The 18,223-nt window shown below is 43.0% G+C and overlaps 1 protein-coding gene across 1 annotated transcript; it reads left to right on the forward strand.

Moving 5' to 3' along the window:
- Window positions 1-430: 430 nt before the first annotated feature.
- Window positions 431-1,905, forward strand: LOC140889267 (uncharacterized). The gene is made up of 2 exons (XM_073296982.1): window positions 431-881; window positions 1,445-1,905. The coding sequence occupies exons 1-2, from the start codon at window positions 431-433 to the stop codon at window positions 1,903-1,905; spliced, it is 912 nt and encodes a 303-aa protein (XP_073153083.1).
- Window positions 1,906-18,223: the final 16,318 nt, after the last annotated feature.

Below are 18,223 nucleotides of genomic sequence, written 5' to 3' on the forward strand. Positions count from 1 at the left end.
CCAAAACTCAAGGGATCTCACCTCAAAGTCTGTAAAATTTAAGTTTTCTTTATGGATATTTGTTTAGATTATTAGCACTAGTTTCCTAAATTATTTGAGCATGTATAAGTTTAGATAAAATCTTTTTTTTCTTAAGGCATGAAATTTGAATGTGGGAATTAGAACTTGCATACATATGGAACCTCGTCGTGATCCTCATGCAACTCCACCGCCGTCGCCACATCCTCCGCCCCCTGCACCAGTAGATGTCGGGTCCCAGGTGCTTGCAGGATTAGCCCGCATCTTTGAGATACATGCTGATGCTCCGAGGGCTAGACCAAGTACGGTCTATGAGCAGTTCATAAATATGGATCCCAAGGACTTTTCTGGAACTTTGAATCCGTTGGTAGCAGAGGGCTGGATTCGCTTGCTTTAGGCAATTTTCCACTATATGGAGTTAGGAGATGAGGACCGATTTCGCTGCATGACGTTCTTTCTCAAGGACGACGCCGCTTTGTGGTTTGAGGGTGTGGAGAAGACTGTTGATGTTACCACCCTAACTTGGGAAGCATTCAAGACCCTCTTCTATGAGAAATACTATACACCTGAGGTGAGGGCGCAGTTGAAGAAAGAGTTCATGAGTCTCCGGCAGGGAGATATGACTGTATCCGAGTTTGTGTGGAAATTTGAGAGGAACTGCCACTTCGTGCCATTGATAGGGAATGATGAGGCAGAGAAGTTGCAGCATTTTGTTGCCTGTCAGAGGCCTAATATTCGTAGGGATGCGATGATGGTTGAGCCAGTGGATTATGCAGCCGCCATCAAGAAGGCTATGAGATCCGAGCAGTCCTTGAAGGACTTCAGTGCCGAGGTTCATAGCAAGAGGACCATCACTCATCAGGGTCACCAACAGCAGTAGGGCAAGAGGCCATTTACTGGGTCACAGAGACAGCAGGGACCCTTCAGACCTCAGGGGCATTTGGCCCATAGGCCCCACGGGCATCATGCCTAGAGACCCGCTCCTCCCAAGGTTGGGGAGAAGCCTCATTGCATGATTTGCATGCGTTCCCATCATGGGAAGTGTTTAGCAGACACTGGAGTCTGTTTTTTGGTGCAAGAAGCCAGGACACATAGCTCCGGATTGTCCATAGCACAGGGTGCCGACTCAGGGGAGAGTCTTTGTGATGCAGGCCAAGGAGGCCGATCCTGATGCCACGCTCATCACAGGAAATATTTAGAGCATTTAATTAAGGGTGATTTAATTGATTCATTGAAGTAATTTTTGATTATGAGCTTTTCTTATTTGGAATGAGGATTTGTATTATGTTGCATGCTTCGTGTTGGTTGTTGTGTGTTAGCATGATTAATTCTGAATTTGGGAATTCGATGACTTAGAATGAACCTAAGTTGGACTTTTCTTAAATTGCTTTCAATATTTTCGTGGTTGTAATCACCTTTAATGCAGGTAGAATTTTAGTAGCCGGTGTGGCCACTAGAGCCTTGTTAGACTCGGGTGCTACACATTCTTTTATTTCGGAGGCTTTTACATTTAAGTGGGGTATTGAGTGTGAAGATCTGTTTGGTGGATTCACAGTGACCATCCCATCAGGGAAAGAGCTGTCCACGAGGAAGATAGTGAAGAATCTTGAGATCTTGTTGCAAGGGCAATCAGTGACTGCAGACCTGATAGTGTTGCCCATGCCTGAGTTTGACATGATATTTGGGATGGACTGGATGACGAAGAATGTTGTGATGACTGACTTTCAGCAGCGATCAGTGGTGGTCAAACCGGAGGGAGAAGAAACATTTTGGTTTGAGACTACTAGGAGTTTGAGGAGGACTCAAATTATATCTTTCACACAAGCTAAGAAATTGGTTCATGATGGATGTGAGGAATTCCTAGCCAGTATATCTTTGATATTGTAGTGACCCGTATCCAGAATTAGCGATTAATGAGTATATTAATCGTGCAATCATATTTAGATTAAGTAAAACATGATTAAGGAAATTCCAAATAGGTTAACGGAGTCCAGAAATGGATTCAGGACACTCGAAAATGGTCGGGAAGGTTCCGAGGGTTCGGATGGTTCGGAGGCTCCGAACCGGGTTAGGAGGATCCAAACTGGATCGGAGGATCCGAACCAAAGATCGGAGGATCCAAACGGGTTCAGAGGATCCGAACTCGGATCGGAGGCTCCGAAAATAATGCGTCATGGATGATATCATTGATGGGACTTCGGAGGACCCGAAGTCAGGATCGGAGGCTCCGAACAGGAACGGAGGCTCCGAAGTCAAGAACGGGGGATCCGAACCAGTTCGGAGGATCCGAAGTCGAGTTCAGACGGCCCGAACTTCGCCTATAAATAAAGGTCCGAAATTTCATTTTCAACTCGCACCTCTCCTTCTCCTCTCTCAATTCCTAGGCTTTCTAACTCAGATCTAGGGAGTTCTAGGCATCCTATTGGGAATCCGGAAGTGGCATAGCGATCCAGGCGTCGAGGCGGAGCTGTGGCCTAGTTTTGAGGCAATTTTCATTAGCGGGCTGACGACGGACGTAGGTATTGCTATGGTCTCCTGAAATTATTTAGGAGTATGCAATAGCTTAGTTAAGGCTTTTAGAGCTTAATTATTGATGCATGGGTATTTGCATTGTAGAGTTGATATAGGCTTGGAACCTAGAGCGGGACTTCTAGGAACTGCCTGTAGTAAGGTACGCAAGTACAGACTGAGATAGCCAGCGGGTTTTGCATCCTTATATGTTGCATTTTGTATGTCATTTATTATGCAGCATGTGCATATCATATTGTGCCTATCCATCTTGTGAGATGAGCCACGTAGGGCCGCTCAGCCCTGTCTGGACGGGTGATGTCTAGTGCCCAGTGACTGACGGGTCATGGGTGATTAGCATCTGGGGACACAGTCCACGTCTTGTAGGAATGAGCAGTGTCGACAGAGTTTTCTCCCCGGGTTGTACCACTCATGTCCTAGGCACCATTACTGAGCATTATATACAGTTACCCCAGATATGGATACCCTATCATTTGCATGCATCATATTTGTATGTTTTTACCCAGTGCTTTTTTATTGAGCTTAGAGCTCACGTCCAGTCTTTTCTGTGTATTTGGACACCCCATTCGACGGGGCAGGTGTAGGTGCAGGATTGAGCACCAGGAGCTTGGAGTAGTCAGTGGTCAGTGAAGACAGCAGGATTAGCTGTAGGTTTTGCCTTTAGGCTATTTATTCGATTTGGTTGTATAAATCGAATTTATTTAACCGGTTGTATTCTGCCGGTCTGTTTTTATTTAAGTCTTCCGCAGCAATTTATTTAATGCATGTTTAATTATGCTCTTAACTCTGATTAGGTAGTGGATCCGGGTAGGGTCACTACATTTATTGGTATCAGAGCATATACATGCAAGAGACTTGGGATATAGTAATGAGACTTTGGGTTATCCTTATAGGATGGATGAGACCTTGGAAGAGGTGATGATGCGGCGATTAGTTTGCCCATAGATTATCATCATCGGCAGGATTTCTAAAGATTTGGCTTATGGGATTCCAGCAAGTGCGGACAAGAGTGATGGATCGTATCCGAGTTTTCAAGACTTCTACTCAGGTGGATCCTAGTCTTGGATCGAGTACCGGATGCCAGAGGCAGTGGCAGAGCATTGGATGGGACGCACTTGATGCTTGCATCTGTATTGTCCATACCATGATGGCACTACTCTGAAGATTCTCCACTAGTAGTTGGAGAGATTGTCAGATAGACCTTAACCAGAGAATGCCTTGAGTGCCTAAAGCATGACAGGTTTCGAGAGTGAGGTCTTTAACCTCATGAAGTACATGGTTTTGCCGGTATGCTGATATCGATACTTTCGGTAGGCACAAGGGAAACTTCATGTTCAAAAGCATGATATGAATACAAGAAGAACGCTGATGGTAGATCGTGAGAAGAATGGGTCGACTGACATGCACTGACGCGGGGCATAGCTGGTTAGCTATCACGATCCATTTCTCCAGAGTTCTTCGTAGGAGGACATGTAGAGAGACTTGGTCGGGAGTATGCTTGTATCGATGCGTGTGTCGATTAGAAGCTTCTTGCTCAAGGAACAAAGACTAGTACGATGATTTAAATACTGTATTGATGTAGTTGTAAACAGTATTTCAGTTGTAATAAATCATCATACTTTGGTTGTATTATTTCAAGTTTGGTTGTACATTTCATTGTATTCTGAATACTGTATGTATTACATGAGATTGTAATAAAGAGAAATTGTACATAACATGAAATAAGTGATACATGTTTTATTTATCCAGCAATTCGTGAATGATTGCGAGTGATTTTGCTAGGATTGACATTGTTTTATTTGATTAGTATTCAACTGCTGTAACTCATGGGATTTGAGTGAGCCAACTGTGACTGTTTGACTTGTGGTTAGTCTAGGCGTTTTCCTAGGATTGACCTAGTTAGTCAGTGGACTATGTTAGTGCCAGTGATGAGTGGACTCATCTAGAGGCATTAAGGGTATTGTTCGATTTAGAACATTTGGGCTTTGTTCTAGGTTGTTTTTTGAAACAGTATGCTATCTGACCTTTGTTAGGTTGAGGCTTGTGATGATGGGTTTTCATCAGGGATACCAGGACCAATATATGCCGAGAGTTGTTGACTATGACCATGACCAGACGTGATGGGGCGCGACCCTATGCCAGTGTTACTCTGGGAGTCCTTGTACTTCAGAGGTTATCTGGGAGCCTTGGTGCTTCAGGATTGGCGGTGGGAAGGCTTTTCAGTCTAGGGATTTGGTAGCAGTCACGACAGGGTATGACCTTGGATTAGATATCAGGTTTGATATCGATGGTTTGATATCATCTGGTGTGCCAGAAATATAGTTTGAATATTCTGCTGTAGGAACCAGTCATGGAGGGATTTTCTTGACAAGCGTGTACTCTGAGCAGATAGGTATTAACTTTTGGGTTATTGCTAGACGTGTGGATCTAGTAGGTGGATGGATTTCTACCAGCGATTACTAGGGGTTGTCATCAGAGTTGTGGTTAGAATTTCCTTGTGACAGGAATTATCCAAGATATTGGATGGGATGTTGTTACAAGACTTAGACTCGAATACGAGGACTACTCCATGATGAATGACTTTATCTGCGAGGCATTATATCAGATGTTGAGGATTGTATACGACTATTTAAGATGTGAGGGAAGCATGGCACTTATTTAGTCTTGAACTGTTGCACAATCTTAACAAGGGATATGATCAGGAGAGTGTTCGAAGATTGTGAAAATTTTTGGGATTCTTCAGTTATTCTTCTTGGACTTGACGAGCCGTGGTGTTCATTCTGAATGAACGAGGCAAGGATAGTGAGTTCGGTGATTGCACTAAGTACTGCCTGATATTTTTAGAGGTTGAGCGTAGGATTTTCTATGGGATGGAAATGGGCTTAGTTTATCTTGATGTTTGCCTTGGGTGAACAAGACAACGATTAGTAGTGCTAAAGTGGCACGGGATCTGTGCTACTGACTACTAGTGGTTATTGGGTAACTTTGTTAGAATTAGGATGATTAAGTTCAGAATACGAAGCAGCGGTTTGTAGTGCTTGAAAGGCGCAAGACTTGTGCCAAGTAAACTACTTATGTACTGTGATCTAACACCGTTTGGAAATGGTTCTTTGTGGCAGCTGAGTCATAGTTATTGACCGAGCCATGCAGGGGGAATGATCAGTGGTCATCTGACCAGATAAGTGCGAGCTTAGGTAGATCGACGAATTCGAATGGTTGAGCCAATCAGGGTTGATCGGGATGTAGCAATTAAGAAATATTTGGGATAGTATTTTGTCGAGTAATGCTTATGGGATGAGTACTGAATACCATCTCAGAGAAATCGGAGATTTGAGTTATTTAGTCTCAATGATCGCCAGAGATTAGTCTTCTGGGATTGCTGTAATCGGGAACGATTGCAAGTGGACTTGTATGATCAAGTTAGGTGCTAACTTGACAGTGGAGACAAGCAAAGGAGTTGGTAGTTTCCGGTATGGTGCATTCTTGTTAAGAAGGAAGCTGATATTGATCCAATCAATTTCTTAGTGATAGCAATAGGTCAAGAAAGGATCATGTTGATGTTTCATGTGAGAGTTTTCCATTGAACAACAATAGTGAAGATTGTTGACCGGACATTTCGGTTAAGTGAGGACATCTATGGGAACCATTGTGGTTGGATCCGACGAATAGTTTGAAATGCTAATGGACATTAGCAAGGAAACATAAATTGTCTGATTTGTGTGACATTAGCTAGGATCTGATCCTCGAGATCTAGCAGGATGTGTCACTAGTCTTCTAGCGTGTGATGAACGATGTCTCTGAAATGACAGAGATAGTCAAGGATCGACTTAGTAGCCAACGAGGTTTGCCTTTGGGATAGAAGATTTCGCAAGATCGTGACGGATCAAGTTATTTCTTTCAAGCCGTGAGTCACATCCGTGCGGAATATTTGTCAAAGATATTGCGTGGTAGCAATGAACGACAATCAGAGATGCATTGTGTGGCAAGTTACTTCGAGCACAAGTATTTCCTAGGATTGACTAGGGAATTGACGAATTAGATCGTTCAGTGCTGAGACTGATGCGTTCGGCAAAGGGAGCGATTTGACTATTGAGAATCCGTTGTGATTTTTTTCCAGGATCTTTATGATTCGACCTTGTGAGGTTGGTATGAGCTGATGGTATTATCAGAGACTCTGAGTTGAGTTATACCAGGTGCAATGGCTGTCGAGTTTCGATACGGAATAGGAAGCGTTTCCATATGTCTGTGCACTGTGGAATGTACCAGTCGAGCATATTGGTGGGAGCTTGCCTTAGTCTTGATGAGCGTACAGTGATTGCGAGTATGTATAACTATCAGGAGGATGTCTATCGATGGAAATTCATGAAGTGAATAACCTATGATCGAGATGATGTAGATCATCAGAGGTGTAATGACTTTTATTGCAATGTATGCATGACTTCGCAGGCCAATGGCTAGGAGATGACGTAGCGTCATAAATTGCAAGTGATGATAGTTATCATGAAGGCACAGTGTTGAGGTTATGCTAAGAAACATGGACAGCAAAATGTACTAGACATGATGGTTTAAGTTCCCAGTATTTCTTGGGAAGCCAGTTGTGCTTCAGGGAGAGTGGGGAGGATAACCAGTCTAGGGAACATTGTGAGCAGTTATGTTGGAGTATAGACTTGAGTCCACTGGGTTATCTTAAAGCGAGATTCATGTTAGAATGTGCCAGCACAATGTTGGGATTAGTGTTTTCCTGACTAGAGGTGTTGAGCACCGAGAATTTTTGGAACCATTAGGTGGTTAGTTTTGATTAGTGATTCGATGAATGCAGTAAAACCAGTCAGGTTATGACTTGGTCTTCGTTGGTATAAGATTTTCCTTTGAGACGATAATCTCGATCAAGTGGGTGTTGGTATCTTTCGTGACCAGAGAGATCGGGGTCAGTTTGGAAGACGTATCAATGTTGTGATATGCAAGTGCTAGAGGAGTTCGTCTGTCGACCAGTAACGCAGTAATCTTCAGTGAAAGAATATTAATGCGGTTAAGCATTAATGGAGCTTATAGGGAATTCGACGAGAGTCTGAGTGTGTCGGAAGCTATTTTGACCAGACACTCAAGTAGTGGTCTATCTTACGTTCTCGATGTATTACCTTAGATTTCGAGGACGAAATCTTTTAAGGGGGGGGGGGGGAGAATGTAGTGACCCGCATCCAGAATTAGCGATTAATGAGTATATTAATTGTGTAATCATGTTTAGATTAAGTAAAACATGATTAAGGAAATTCCAAATAGGTTAACGGAGTCTAGAAATGGATTCTGGACACTCGAAAATGGTCGGGAAGGTTCCGAGGGTTCGGATGGTTTGGAGGCTCCGAATCGGGTTAGGAGGATCCGAACTGGATCGGAGGATCCGAACCAAAGATCGGAGGATCCGAACTCGGATCGGAGGCTCCGAAGATAATGCATCATGGATGACATCATTGATGAGACTTCGGAGGACCCGAAGTCAGGAACAGAGGCTCCGAAGTCAGGAACGGGGGATCCGAACCAGTTCGGAGGATCCGAAGTCGAGTTCGGATGGCCCAAACTTCGCCTATAAATAGAGGTCCGAAATTTCATTTTCAACTTGCACCTCTCCTTCTCCTCTCTCAATTCCTAGGCCTTCTAACTCATATCTAGGGAGTTTTAGGCATCCTATTGGGAATCCGGAAGTGGCATAGCGATCCAGGCGTCGAGGCGGAGCTGTGGCCTAGTTTTGAGGAAATTGTCATCAGCGGGCTGACGACGGACGCAGGTATAGCTATGGTCTCCTAAAATTATTTAGGAGTATGCAATAGCTTAGTTAAGGCTTTTAGAGCTTAATTGTTGATGCATGGGTATTTGCATTGTAGAGTTGATATAGGCTTGAAACCTAGAGCGGGACTTCTAGGAACTGCCTGTAGTAAGGTACGCAAGTACAGACTGAGATAGCCAGCAGGTTTTGCATGCTTATATGTTGCATTTTGTATGTCATTTATTATGCAGCATGTGCATATCATATTGTGCCTATCCATCTTGTGACATGAGCCACGTAGGGCCGCTCAGCCCTGTCTGGACGGGTAATGTCTAGTGCCCAGTGACTGACGGGTCATGGGTGATTAGCATCTGGGGACACAGTCCACGTCCTGTAGGAATGAGCAGTGTCGACAGGGTTTGCTCCCCGGGTTGTACCACTCATGTCCTAGGTGCCATTACTGAGCATTATATACAGTTACCCCAGATATGAATGCCCTATCATTTGCATGCATCATATTTGTATGTTTTTACCCAGTGCTTTCGTATTGAGCTTAGAGCTCAGGTCCAGTCTTTTCTTTGTATTTGGACACCCCATTCGACGGGGCAGGTGTAGGTGCAGGATTGAGCACCAGGAGCTTGGAGTAGTCAGTGACCAGTAAAGACAGCAGGATTAGCTGTAGGTTTTTCCTTTAGGCTATTTATTCGATTTAGTTGTATAAATCAAATTTATTTAACCGGTTGTATTATGTCGGTCTGTTTTTATTTAAGTCTTCCGCAACGATTTATTTAATGCATGTTTAATTATGCTCTTAACTCTGATTAGGTAGTGGATCCGGGTAGGGTCACTACAGATAGTGTTTCCAGCACATCCAGATATTTCATATGTGGACGTTGTCAGAGATTTTGAGGATGTGTTTCCAGACGATGTTGTAGGTATTCTGCCTGATAGAGAAGTCGAGTTCTCTATCGACTTGGTACTAGATACTGTGCCAATCTCTAAGACACCATATATATTGGCTCCTATGAAAATGAAAGAACTAAAAGAGCAGATTCAAGAGTTGCTTTATAAGGGATTCATACGCCCTAGTTTCTCTCCGTGGGGTGCACCAGTCCTCTTTGTGCAAAAGAAGGACGAAAGCCTAAGGTTGTGCATTGATTACTGAGGGCTGAATGGAGTCACGGTAAAGAATAAGTACCCACTTCCAAGAATTGAGGATCTCTTTGATTAGTTGCAAGGAGCCTCTGTATTTTCGAAGATTGATCTTCGTTCCGGTTATCATCAGTTGAAGGTGAAGGAATCAGATGTGTTCAAGACAGCTTTTAGGACTCTTTACCACTACGAGTTCATTGTGATGCCGTTCAGAATGACGAACGCGCCCGCGGTCTTCATGGATCTTATGAACTACGTGTTCCAACCGTACTTGGACCAATTTGTCATTGTTTTCATTGATGACATCCTCATTTACTCGGTGGATAGAGAAGAACATTCGCAACATTTGAAGACAGTTCTTGAGGTACTAAGAGAGAGAAAGTTGTTTTCCAAGTTTGATAAATGTCAGTTTTGGTTGGATAGAGTAGCATGCTTGGGCCATATTATTTCCGAGAGTGGAGTGGAAGTGGATCCTTCAAAGGTTCAAGCAGTGAAGGAATGGTCTGTACCTAGAAACACATCGGAGATTCGTAGTTTTCTTGGTTTGGCCGGTTACTATAGGAATTTTATCAAGGGCTTTTCATCAATTGTTGTGCCCTTGACAACATTGACCAAGAAGAATGCTAAGTTTATTTGGAGGCCGGAGTGTCAAAAGAGCTTTGATGTGTTGAAGGAAGCTCTTACGACAGCACCAGTGTTAGCCATGCCATCAGGAGAGGGAGATTTTGTGGTTTACACTGATTCTTCCAAGTTGGGACTTGGGGCAGTGCTTATGCAGCAAGATAGGGTTACTGCTTATGCTTCTAGGAAGTTGAAGGAGCATGAGAAGAACTACCATACTCATGATTTGGAGTTAGCAGCAGTGTTTTTTGCTCTCAAGATTTGGAGGCACTATCTCTATGAAGAGAAGTGTAAGATATTTACCGACCATAAAAGCCTCAAATACTTCTTCACCCAGAAGGAACTGAACATGAGGCAGCAAAGATGGTTAGATTTGGTGAAAGACTATGACTGCGACATTAGTTACCATCCGGGTAAGGCTAATGTCGTCGCAGATGCATTGAGCAGAAAGACAGCAGCGATTGCCTCTTTGACGGTGTCTAGATCGTTGGAGGATGAGATTCAGAGTTTTGGACTAGAGTTCTATGTCGAGGGTAGAGCTCCTAGATTGTCAGCCCTGACAGTGCAAACTACATTTTTTGACCGTATCAGAGTTGCTCAAGCAGTTGATGAGCAGTTGAGTAAATGGAGACAGAGAGCTGGTGAGAGAGGCAGTGATTTGTATTCAGTAGTAGACAGGATTGTGAGGTTCAAAGATCGACTATGGGTGCCCGCAGGTCACTCTATACGAGTTACCATCATGGCAGAGGCACATACATCATCGTACTCTATCCACCTAGGCAGTACGAAGATGTATTGGGACCTTCAGCATTTTTATTGGTGGCCGGGCATGACGTGTGATATCGCCCGATTTGTGTCAGAGTGTCTGACATGCCAGCAAGTCAAAGAAGAACATCAGAGACCTTCAGGGTTTCTTAGGCCACTCTTTATTCCCGAGTGAAAATGGGAGAATATCACCATGGATTTCGTTGTTGGCTTGCCAAGGACAGTGAGTGGTTCAAATTTTATTTGGGTTATTGTCGATCGTCTCACTAAGTCTGTGCACTTTTTGCCAGTAAGGACAAATTTCTCTATGACTCGGTATGCGGAGTTGTATATCCGGGAGATAGTCAGGCTAAATGGTATCCGTGTTTCCATAGTGTCTGATAGAGACCCGCGGTATACTTCGTCTTTTTGGAAGAGTCTTAACTCAGCTTTGGGGACGAAGCTTTTGTTTAGCACTGCCTTTCACCCACAGACGGATGGACAGTTCGAAAGGGTGATTCAGATTCTAGAGGATCTTCTGAGAGCCTGTGTTATTGAGTTCCAAAATAGTTGGGAGTCAAGGTTACCATTGGTGAAATTTTCTTATAACAATAGCTATCAGGCCACCATTGGTATGGAGCCTTATGAGGCACTCTATGTGAGACCGTGTAGATCACCGGTTTTCTGGACAGAGATTGGTGAGAGGTGTAGTGACCCTTACCGAGATCACCTACTAAACAAAACTTAGGCATGCAATTAACTTAATCAAACAGAGAACCAGAATAAGCTGCGAAAACAAAAACATTAATACAATCCCAAGGAAAGGAATCTGCAATACCCAAATATTATACAACCAAATCGAACGCTGTATCAACCCAATACAAAAGAATAAACCCTAGGCGAAGCTTCAGCTGGCCAACCACTGCCTAGACCCTCTTGGATCCACCCACCTCATCCAATCGCAAGCCTGCCCCATGGAATAGGGTTCCCAGAAACACGGAGTATGAGGCTTGAGCTTAAAATGCTCAGCACGAGAGTATGAGTACACATGAATGCAAGTGTACCACCTACTGACTAGAGGTCAAGAATCGGATAACAAAGACAGACCGGGCTCTAGTATGTAGCACGCTCTGTCGTTGCTTTAGGAGGTGGCTCACATACCGAAATACTAGTGGATACGCCGGACCCAAATTGTAATGCTCCGATTTTATTATAATTGAGTTTAATCAAGATAATCATAATTTTTAGTGATTGAGGATCGTTTTGATATTTAGCAGGGGGTTACTTTGAAACTTTGGATAAATAAAGGACTGAAATGCAAAAGTTGGAATTTATATATTTTATATCATCAACTTGGTTGACCAAGTCTTCCCCCATACCTCTCCTTCCTCCCTACCCTCTCTCTATCGATTCCTCTCTCCCGGAAGCCATGGAAGTCGACTTCTCAAGCTTTTTTTCCGTTTGATTCGCACGATCCGACCGTTATATTTTCATTTCGAGTTGAGATTCACGATCACCGCAACGAGGGCTTCATTTAGACGTAAGTTTTGCTACGATATCTTGAACTTCGATTTTGTTGAGTTGTCAGAATTTGATAATATTGGAGTATGTCATTCTTGAGCTAGTATAGATCGTGTATTCGAAGTCGGTTTGGAAAAAAAACGAATTTTGGATTTTATATGATTTTAGAGGTGAAATTCGAAAATGATGATTTTGATTGAGGTTGGATTTGAGTTGTTTTGAGGGATTGTGATGATGATTGAGTTATTATGATTGTTGTTTGATGGTTTGTATTTCCGCATAGTCAGTTTATAGCCGTTATGCCGTCGAAATCGAGTTTGAGTTATCGGTTTTGGTTCGGTTTTAGTTGAATATCGAATTTGATTGAGTTTGAATTCCGAGTTGATATTGAGTCCGTATTCGATGTTTTGACAGTTGATTGAGGATTCGGGAGTTGATCGAACTTGGAGACTTGTTTATCGATTGAAGAATTGAAGACGGTATATTATTGATTGTTGTATCGACTTTGAGTTTGTTGTCCGAATAGACTATTATATCGAGTTATCTCTTGTTGACAGGAATCACTTGAAGTTTCGAGAAAAGGTAAAAGTCGACAATGAAACGAATGGGAATGAATACTCGAGATCATATTATTCTCGAGTTCCCGAAAATCACATACTACATGCTTATTTGCTTGAGTGAATTTGATTGTTATTCTATTTTCACTTGCATTCCATATTGTGCCAATTTCTCGATTCGTTTTGAAATTAGACGATTTAGGGAGCTATATTGAAGTGGCTTTGGATTTCGAGTTTTTCCAATTGCCAGAATACTTCTTATAGTTGCTCTGAAGTCTAGGGGTTGAGTTGAACGACATCCACCCCGAATGGGTGTTTCGGTGAGTTGTTGTGAAGACTTGGCCCCGGGATCCTAACCAAATAACGATGGATATTTTGATTATCTGATTTGATAGTCCCGAGTTTTTGAAGTCATGCATTCATTCATTCTCATTTTGATTTGTTACTGATTATTACATTTTAATCTGAGATGTTTACTTGATATTGCATGCCTGTCTCTTTTACTTAGAAATTATATTTCTAACTGGTTTATCCAGCTGTTGTCTTTGTTTATATGTGTACTTGGCAACAGGAGGATCAAGAGCTGGACCAAGTCGTTTGGGTTAGCTCGGGGTGTGATGATAGAAGTGAGACACCGTGTATCTTAGGTTCGTACCTTTTGGATTTGTACTGTTTTGTTTAGTCGAACGAATCCCTACCGTCAAACTTGTACTGTTAAACATCGTTTTGTTGGTGTTTCAACTCCTTAGATCTCATGTATTTATGTTGTTTGAACCTTGGTTGCTTGAGTATTTGAGTTTAGTTTGTTAGACTTTTCTTTATGCCCTAGAGTTCAGCAGTTCGAGAGGGCGACGCGGGCGCGCTGTTGTTGGCACGGGTGCGCCGTTGATTCTCGAAGCGAGGGCGTGGGCGCGCTGTTCTTGGCTCGGGCGTGCCATTGATTCGCGAAGCGAGGGCGCGGGTGCGCGGTTCTTGGCGCGGGCGCGCCGTTGTTTTGCGAAGGCTCGGCGCGGGCGCGCAGTGTTTTAAAAAATATATATATTTATTCATTTTTCGCGGTTTATTGTGTTCGATCATGTTTAATTATTCGACATTAGAGGATTAGAAACGGGGTCTCACACAAATCGATGGAAGTCCATCCACTAACAGGATAGGGTAGAACCCTACTAACAGACATTTCAAAATAGATAGCTCAAGATGCATATGTTTGAAGCAGAAAATCATGTCATATAAATTATGCAGTCACATAATATATGCATACTCAGTCAGGATATCTCGAACAGTACTTTCGTACCTCAAATACTAGGCACGCTCTACCAGCTCAAGGTCTACGCCTATAATCCGCACTACACTGCCAAATGATACTAATATCATTATAGGGCTCTAAAAGCCTTAACTAAGCTATTGCATACTCCTAAATATTTTTAGGAAGCAAAAGCTATACCTGCGTCCGTCGTCAGCCCTTTGCTGCCGCTTGCCTCAAAACTAGGCCACAGCTCCGCTACGATGCCTGGACTGCTATGCCAGTTCCGGTTTCCCAATGGGACGCCTAGAATGCCCTAGATCTAAGCTGTAAGACTAAGGAATCGAGAGAAGAGAGGTGAATAGTGTGCCTAGAAATGAATCTCGGCACCTCTATTTATAGACACGGAACGGAACGTCTGTTCCTCCATCGTTGCATCTGTTTGCCATCGTTGCGTCCGAACTTCAACATCAAGTGCGTAAGCAGTGACGCATTCTAGCTGGAACAAACGTTGCATCCGTTCCTAGAACTTTGCATCTGTTCTGCCTAACCCTCCGGACCATATCTGATCATTTTGGGTCCATTTTTGGGCTCCGCTAATCCAATTGAAATTCCCTTAATCATGTTAATTGGATTAATTAACAATTACTCACTAATTCTGGGTATGGGCTACTACATTCTCCCCCACTTAAGATATTTCGACCTCGAAATCAGATCTTAAGTACTGAATGTAAAACAAGACGCAGAAACATTCTTTTATTCAATCAGAATTTACAGAGTTCATAAATGAATACAACTCGAAAACAAAATCAAAATAACTCAGGATGTTCTGAACGCATCCTGCTTTCCAGCTCCCAAGTAGCCTCCTCAGTGCCTCAGCGTTGCCACTAAACTAATACCAGAGGAATGACTTTATTTCGCAAGACCTTATCCTTATGATCCAGGATACGAATAGGTCTCTCAATGTAGGTCAAATCAGTATCAACCTGGACCTCATACGGCTGCAAAATATGAGACTGATCCGCCACATACCGTCGCAACAGATATACGTGGAACACTTCATGAATAATTGACAGATATGGTGGCAAAGCTAGACGATAAGACAAATCGCCAATGCTCTCCAAGATCTCAAACGGACCGATAAATCTGGGAGACAACTTTCCCTTAAGGCCAAATCTAAGAATCCTTCGGAAAGGTGAAACTCTCAGAAACACTTTCTCCCCAACATCAAACTACAAAGGCCTACGCTTGGTATTAGCATAGCTGGCCTGAAGATCCTGTGCAGTCTTAATCCATTTCTTGATCTTATTAACAACATCTGCTGTCTGCTGGACTAACTCCGGTCCCTCAGCCTGTCTTTCCCCCACTTCTTCCCAGAAGAGTGGAGTACAACAACGTCGCCCATAAAACTCCTCAAAAGAAGCCATCCCAATGCTAGTATTATAGTTGTTGTTGTACGCGAACTCAGTCAATGGCAAATGATCCTGCCAGGCTGAACCAAAGTCCATAGTGCACGCTCGAAGCATATTCTCCAAAGTACGGATAGTGCGCTCTGACTGTCAATCTGTCTCCGGATGATAGGTCGTACTCAAACTGATAGTAGTGCCCATCGCACGCTGAACACTCCCCTAGAACCTAGAAGTAAACCTGGGGTCTCGATCGCTGACAATGCTCACAGGCACTCCATGAAGTCAAACGATCTCCTGAATGTACAGTCGAGCCATGCGATCCACAGAGTACTCTCGGCTATAGGCAATGAAATGTGCTGAATTGGTGAGTCGGTCCACCACAACCCAGATAGCATCACAATTCCTCGAGGATACCGGCAAATGGGTCACAAAATCCATCGTGATAAGCTCCCATTTCCACTCAGGAATAGGCAGACTGTGAAGCAAATCTCCAGGTCATCGGTGTTCTTCCTTGACCTGCTGACAAACCAAGCATCTCGAAACATACTGATACACGTTGCGTTTCATCCCCTTCCACCAAAACCGAGTACGTAGATCCTTGTACATCTTGTTGCTCCCCGGAAGAATACTCAAATTAGTGCGATGTGCCTGAGACAAGAACTCCTCTTGCAACTCTTCATCCTTCGGAATCACAAGCCTACCAGACAAACACAGAAAACCATTTGACTGATGGTGAAATCCCGAAGTACTACCCTCGTTGGCTATACGAGCCAATCGCTGGGTCTTCGAATTAGAAATCTGAGCATCCCGAATCCGCGAATACAAAGATGGCTCAGATAGTATTGCAAACATCTGGATACTCTGCATACCTTTCTTGTGCTTGAAGGTATACCCTGAAAAACAACAATCCCCGATCGCACTAGACATCGAACAAGTCTGAAGTGCGGATAGTTGCACTTTGCGTGTAGTGACCTTTACCGAGATCACCTACTAAATAGAACTTAGGCATGCAATTAACTTAATCAAACAGTGAATCAAAATTAAACTGCGGAAATCATAAACAATTATACAATCCCAAGAAAAGGAATCTGTAAATATCCGAATAGTTTATACAACCAAATCTAAAGTTGTATCCACCCAAAGCAACAGAATAAAAACCTAGACGAAGCTCCAGCTGGCTAACCCCTGCATAGCCCATCTTGGTTCCACCCGCCTCGTCCAATCGCAAACCTGCCCCAAGGAATAGTGTATCCAAAAACACAGAGTATGAGACGTGAGCATAAAACGCTCAGCACGAGAGTATGAGTATACATGCATGCAAGTGAACTCCCTACAGACTCGAGGTCAAAGATCAGATAACAACGACAGACCGGGTCCTGGTATGTAGCACGCTGTGCCGTTGCTTGTGGAGGTGGCTCACATACCGAAATACCAGAGGATACGCGGGACCCCAAATCGATGGAAGTCCATCCACTAACAGGATAGGGTAACCCTACTAACATACATCTCAATAGAGATAGCTCAAGATGTAAATGTATGCAGCATAAAATCATGGCATATAAATCATGCAGTCACATAATACATGCATACTCAGTCAGGATATCTCGAACAGTACTTTCGTACCTCAAATACTAGGCGTGCTCTACCAGCTCTAGGTCTACGCCTATAATCCGCACTACACTGCCAAATGATACTAATATCATTAAAGTGCTCTAAAAGCCTTAACTAGGCTATTGCATACTCCTAAATATTTTTAGGAAGCAAAAACTATACCTTCTTTCGTCGTTAGCCCTTTGCTGTCGATTTCCTCAAAACTAGGCCACAGCTCCGCTACGACGCCTGGATCACTATGCCACTTCCGGATTCCCAATGGGACGCCTAGAATTCCCTAGATCTGAGTTAGAAGGCTAAGGAATCGAGAGAGAAGAGGTGAAAGGTGTGCTCAAATGTGAGCCTCGACACCCCTATTTATAGACAACAAACGTTGCATCCGATCCTCCATTGTTGCGTCCGTTCTGCCTGACGAACGTTGCGTCCGTTCACCATCATTGCTTCCGATGGTGCAAATGTCACATCAAGTACGTAAGCAGTGATGCATTTCTGATGGCACGAACGTTGCATCCATTCCTAGAACATTGCTTCCGTTCTTCCTGACCCTCCGGACCATTTCTGATCATTCTGGGTCTAATCCCGAGCTCCGTTAATCCATTATAAGTCTTCTTAATCAAGTTTATCGGTTAAATTAGCAATTACTAACTAAAACTGGGTACGGGCTACTACATTCTCCCCCACTTAAGATATTTTGTCCTCGAAATCAGATCTTAAGTACCGAATGTAAAACAAGGTGCAGAAACATTCTCTTATTCAGATTGCAAAATTTACAGAGTTTAGAACTGAATACAATTCAAAAATGAAATCAAAATAACTCAGTATGTTCTGTGCGCATTGATGAAACTTAAAATTTGTAATTATTTATATGTTAAAAAGTGTGTTTTAAAATTGAAGTTTAATTAAAATTATGAAGTTGTATTATTTTAGTGTTATGTGTTTATATTTAAATGTTTTACTAAAATGTTGTATTTTACGGTTTGCGCAGGTTTGGTAAAAATAAAATTACTCAAGCTATATAGGTCATAATGGAGTAATCTCAAAACCTGTAGAATCACAA

The sequence above is a fragment of the Henckelia pumila genome, chromosome 3 (assembly GCF_033568475.1).
Source record: "Henckelia pumila isolate YLH828 chromosome 3, ASM3356847v2, whole genome shotgun sequence".
Lineage (NCBI taxonomy): Eukaryota > Viridiplantae > Streptophyta > Magnoliopsida > Lamiales > Gesneriaceae > Henckelia > Henckelia pumila.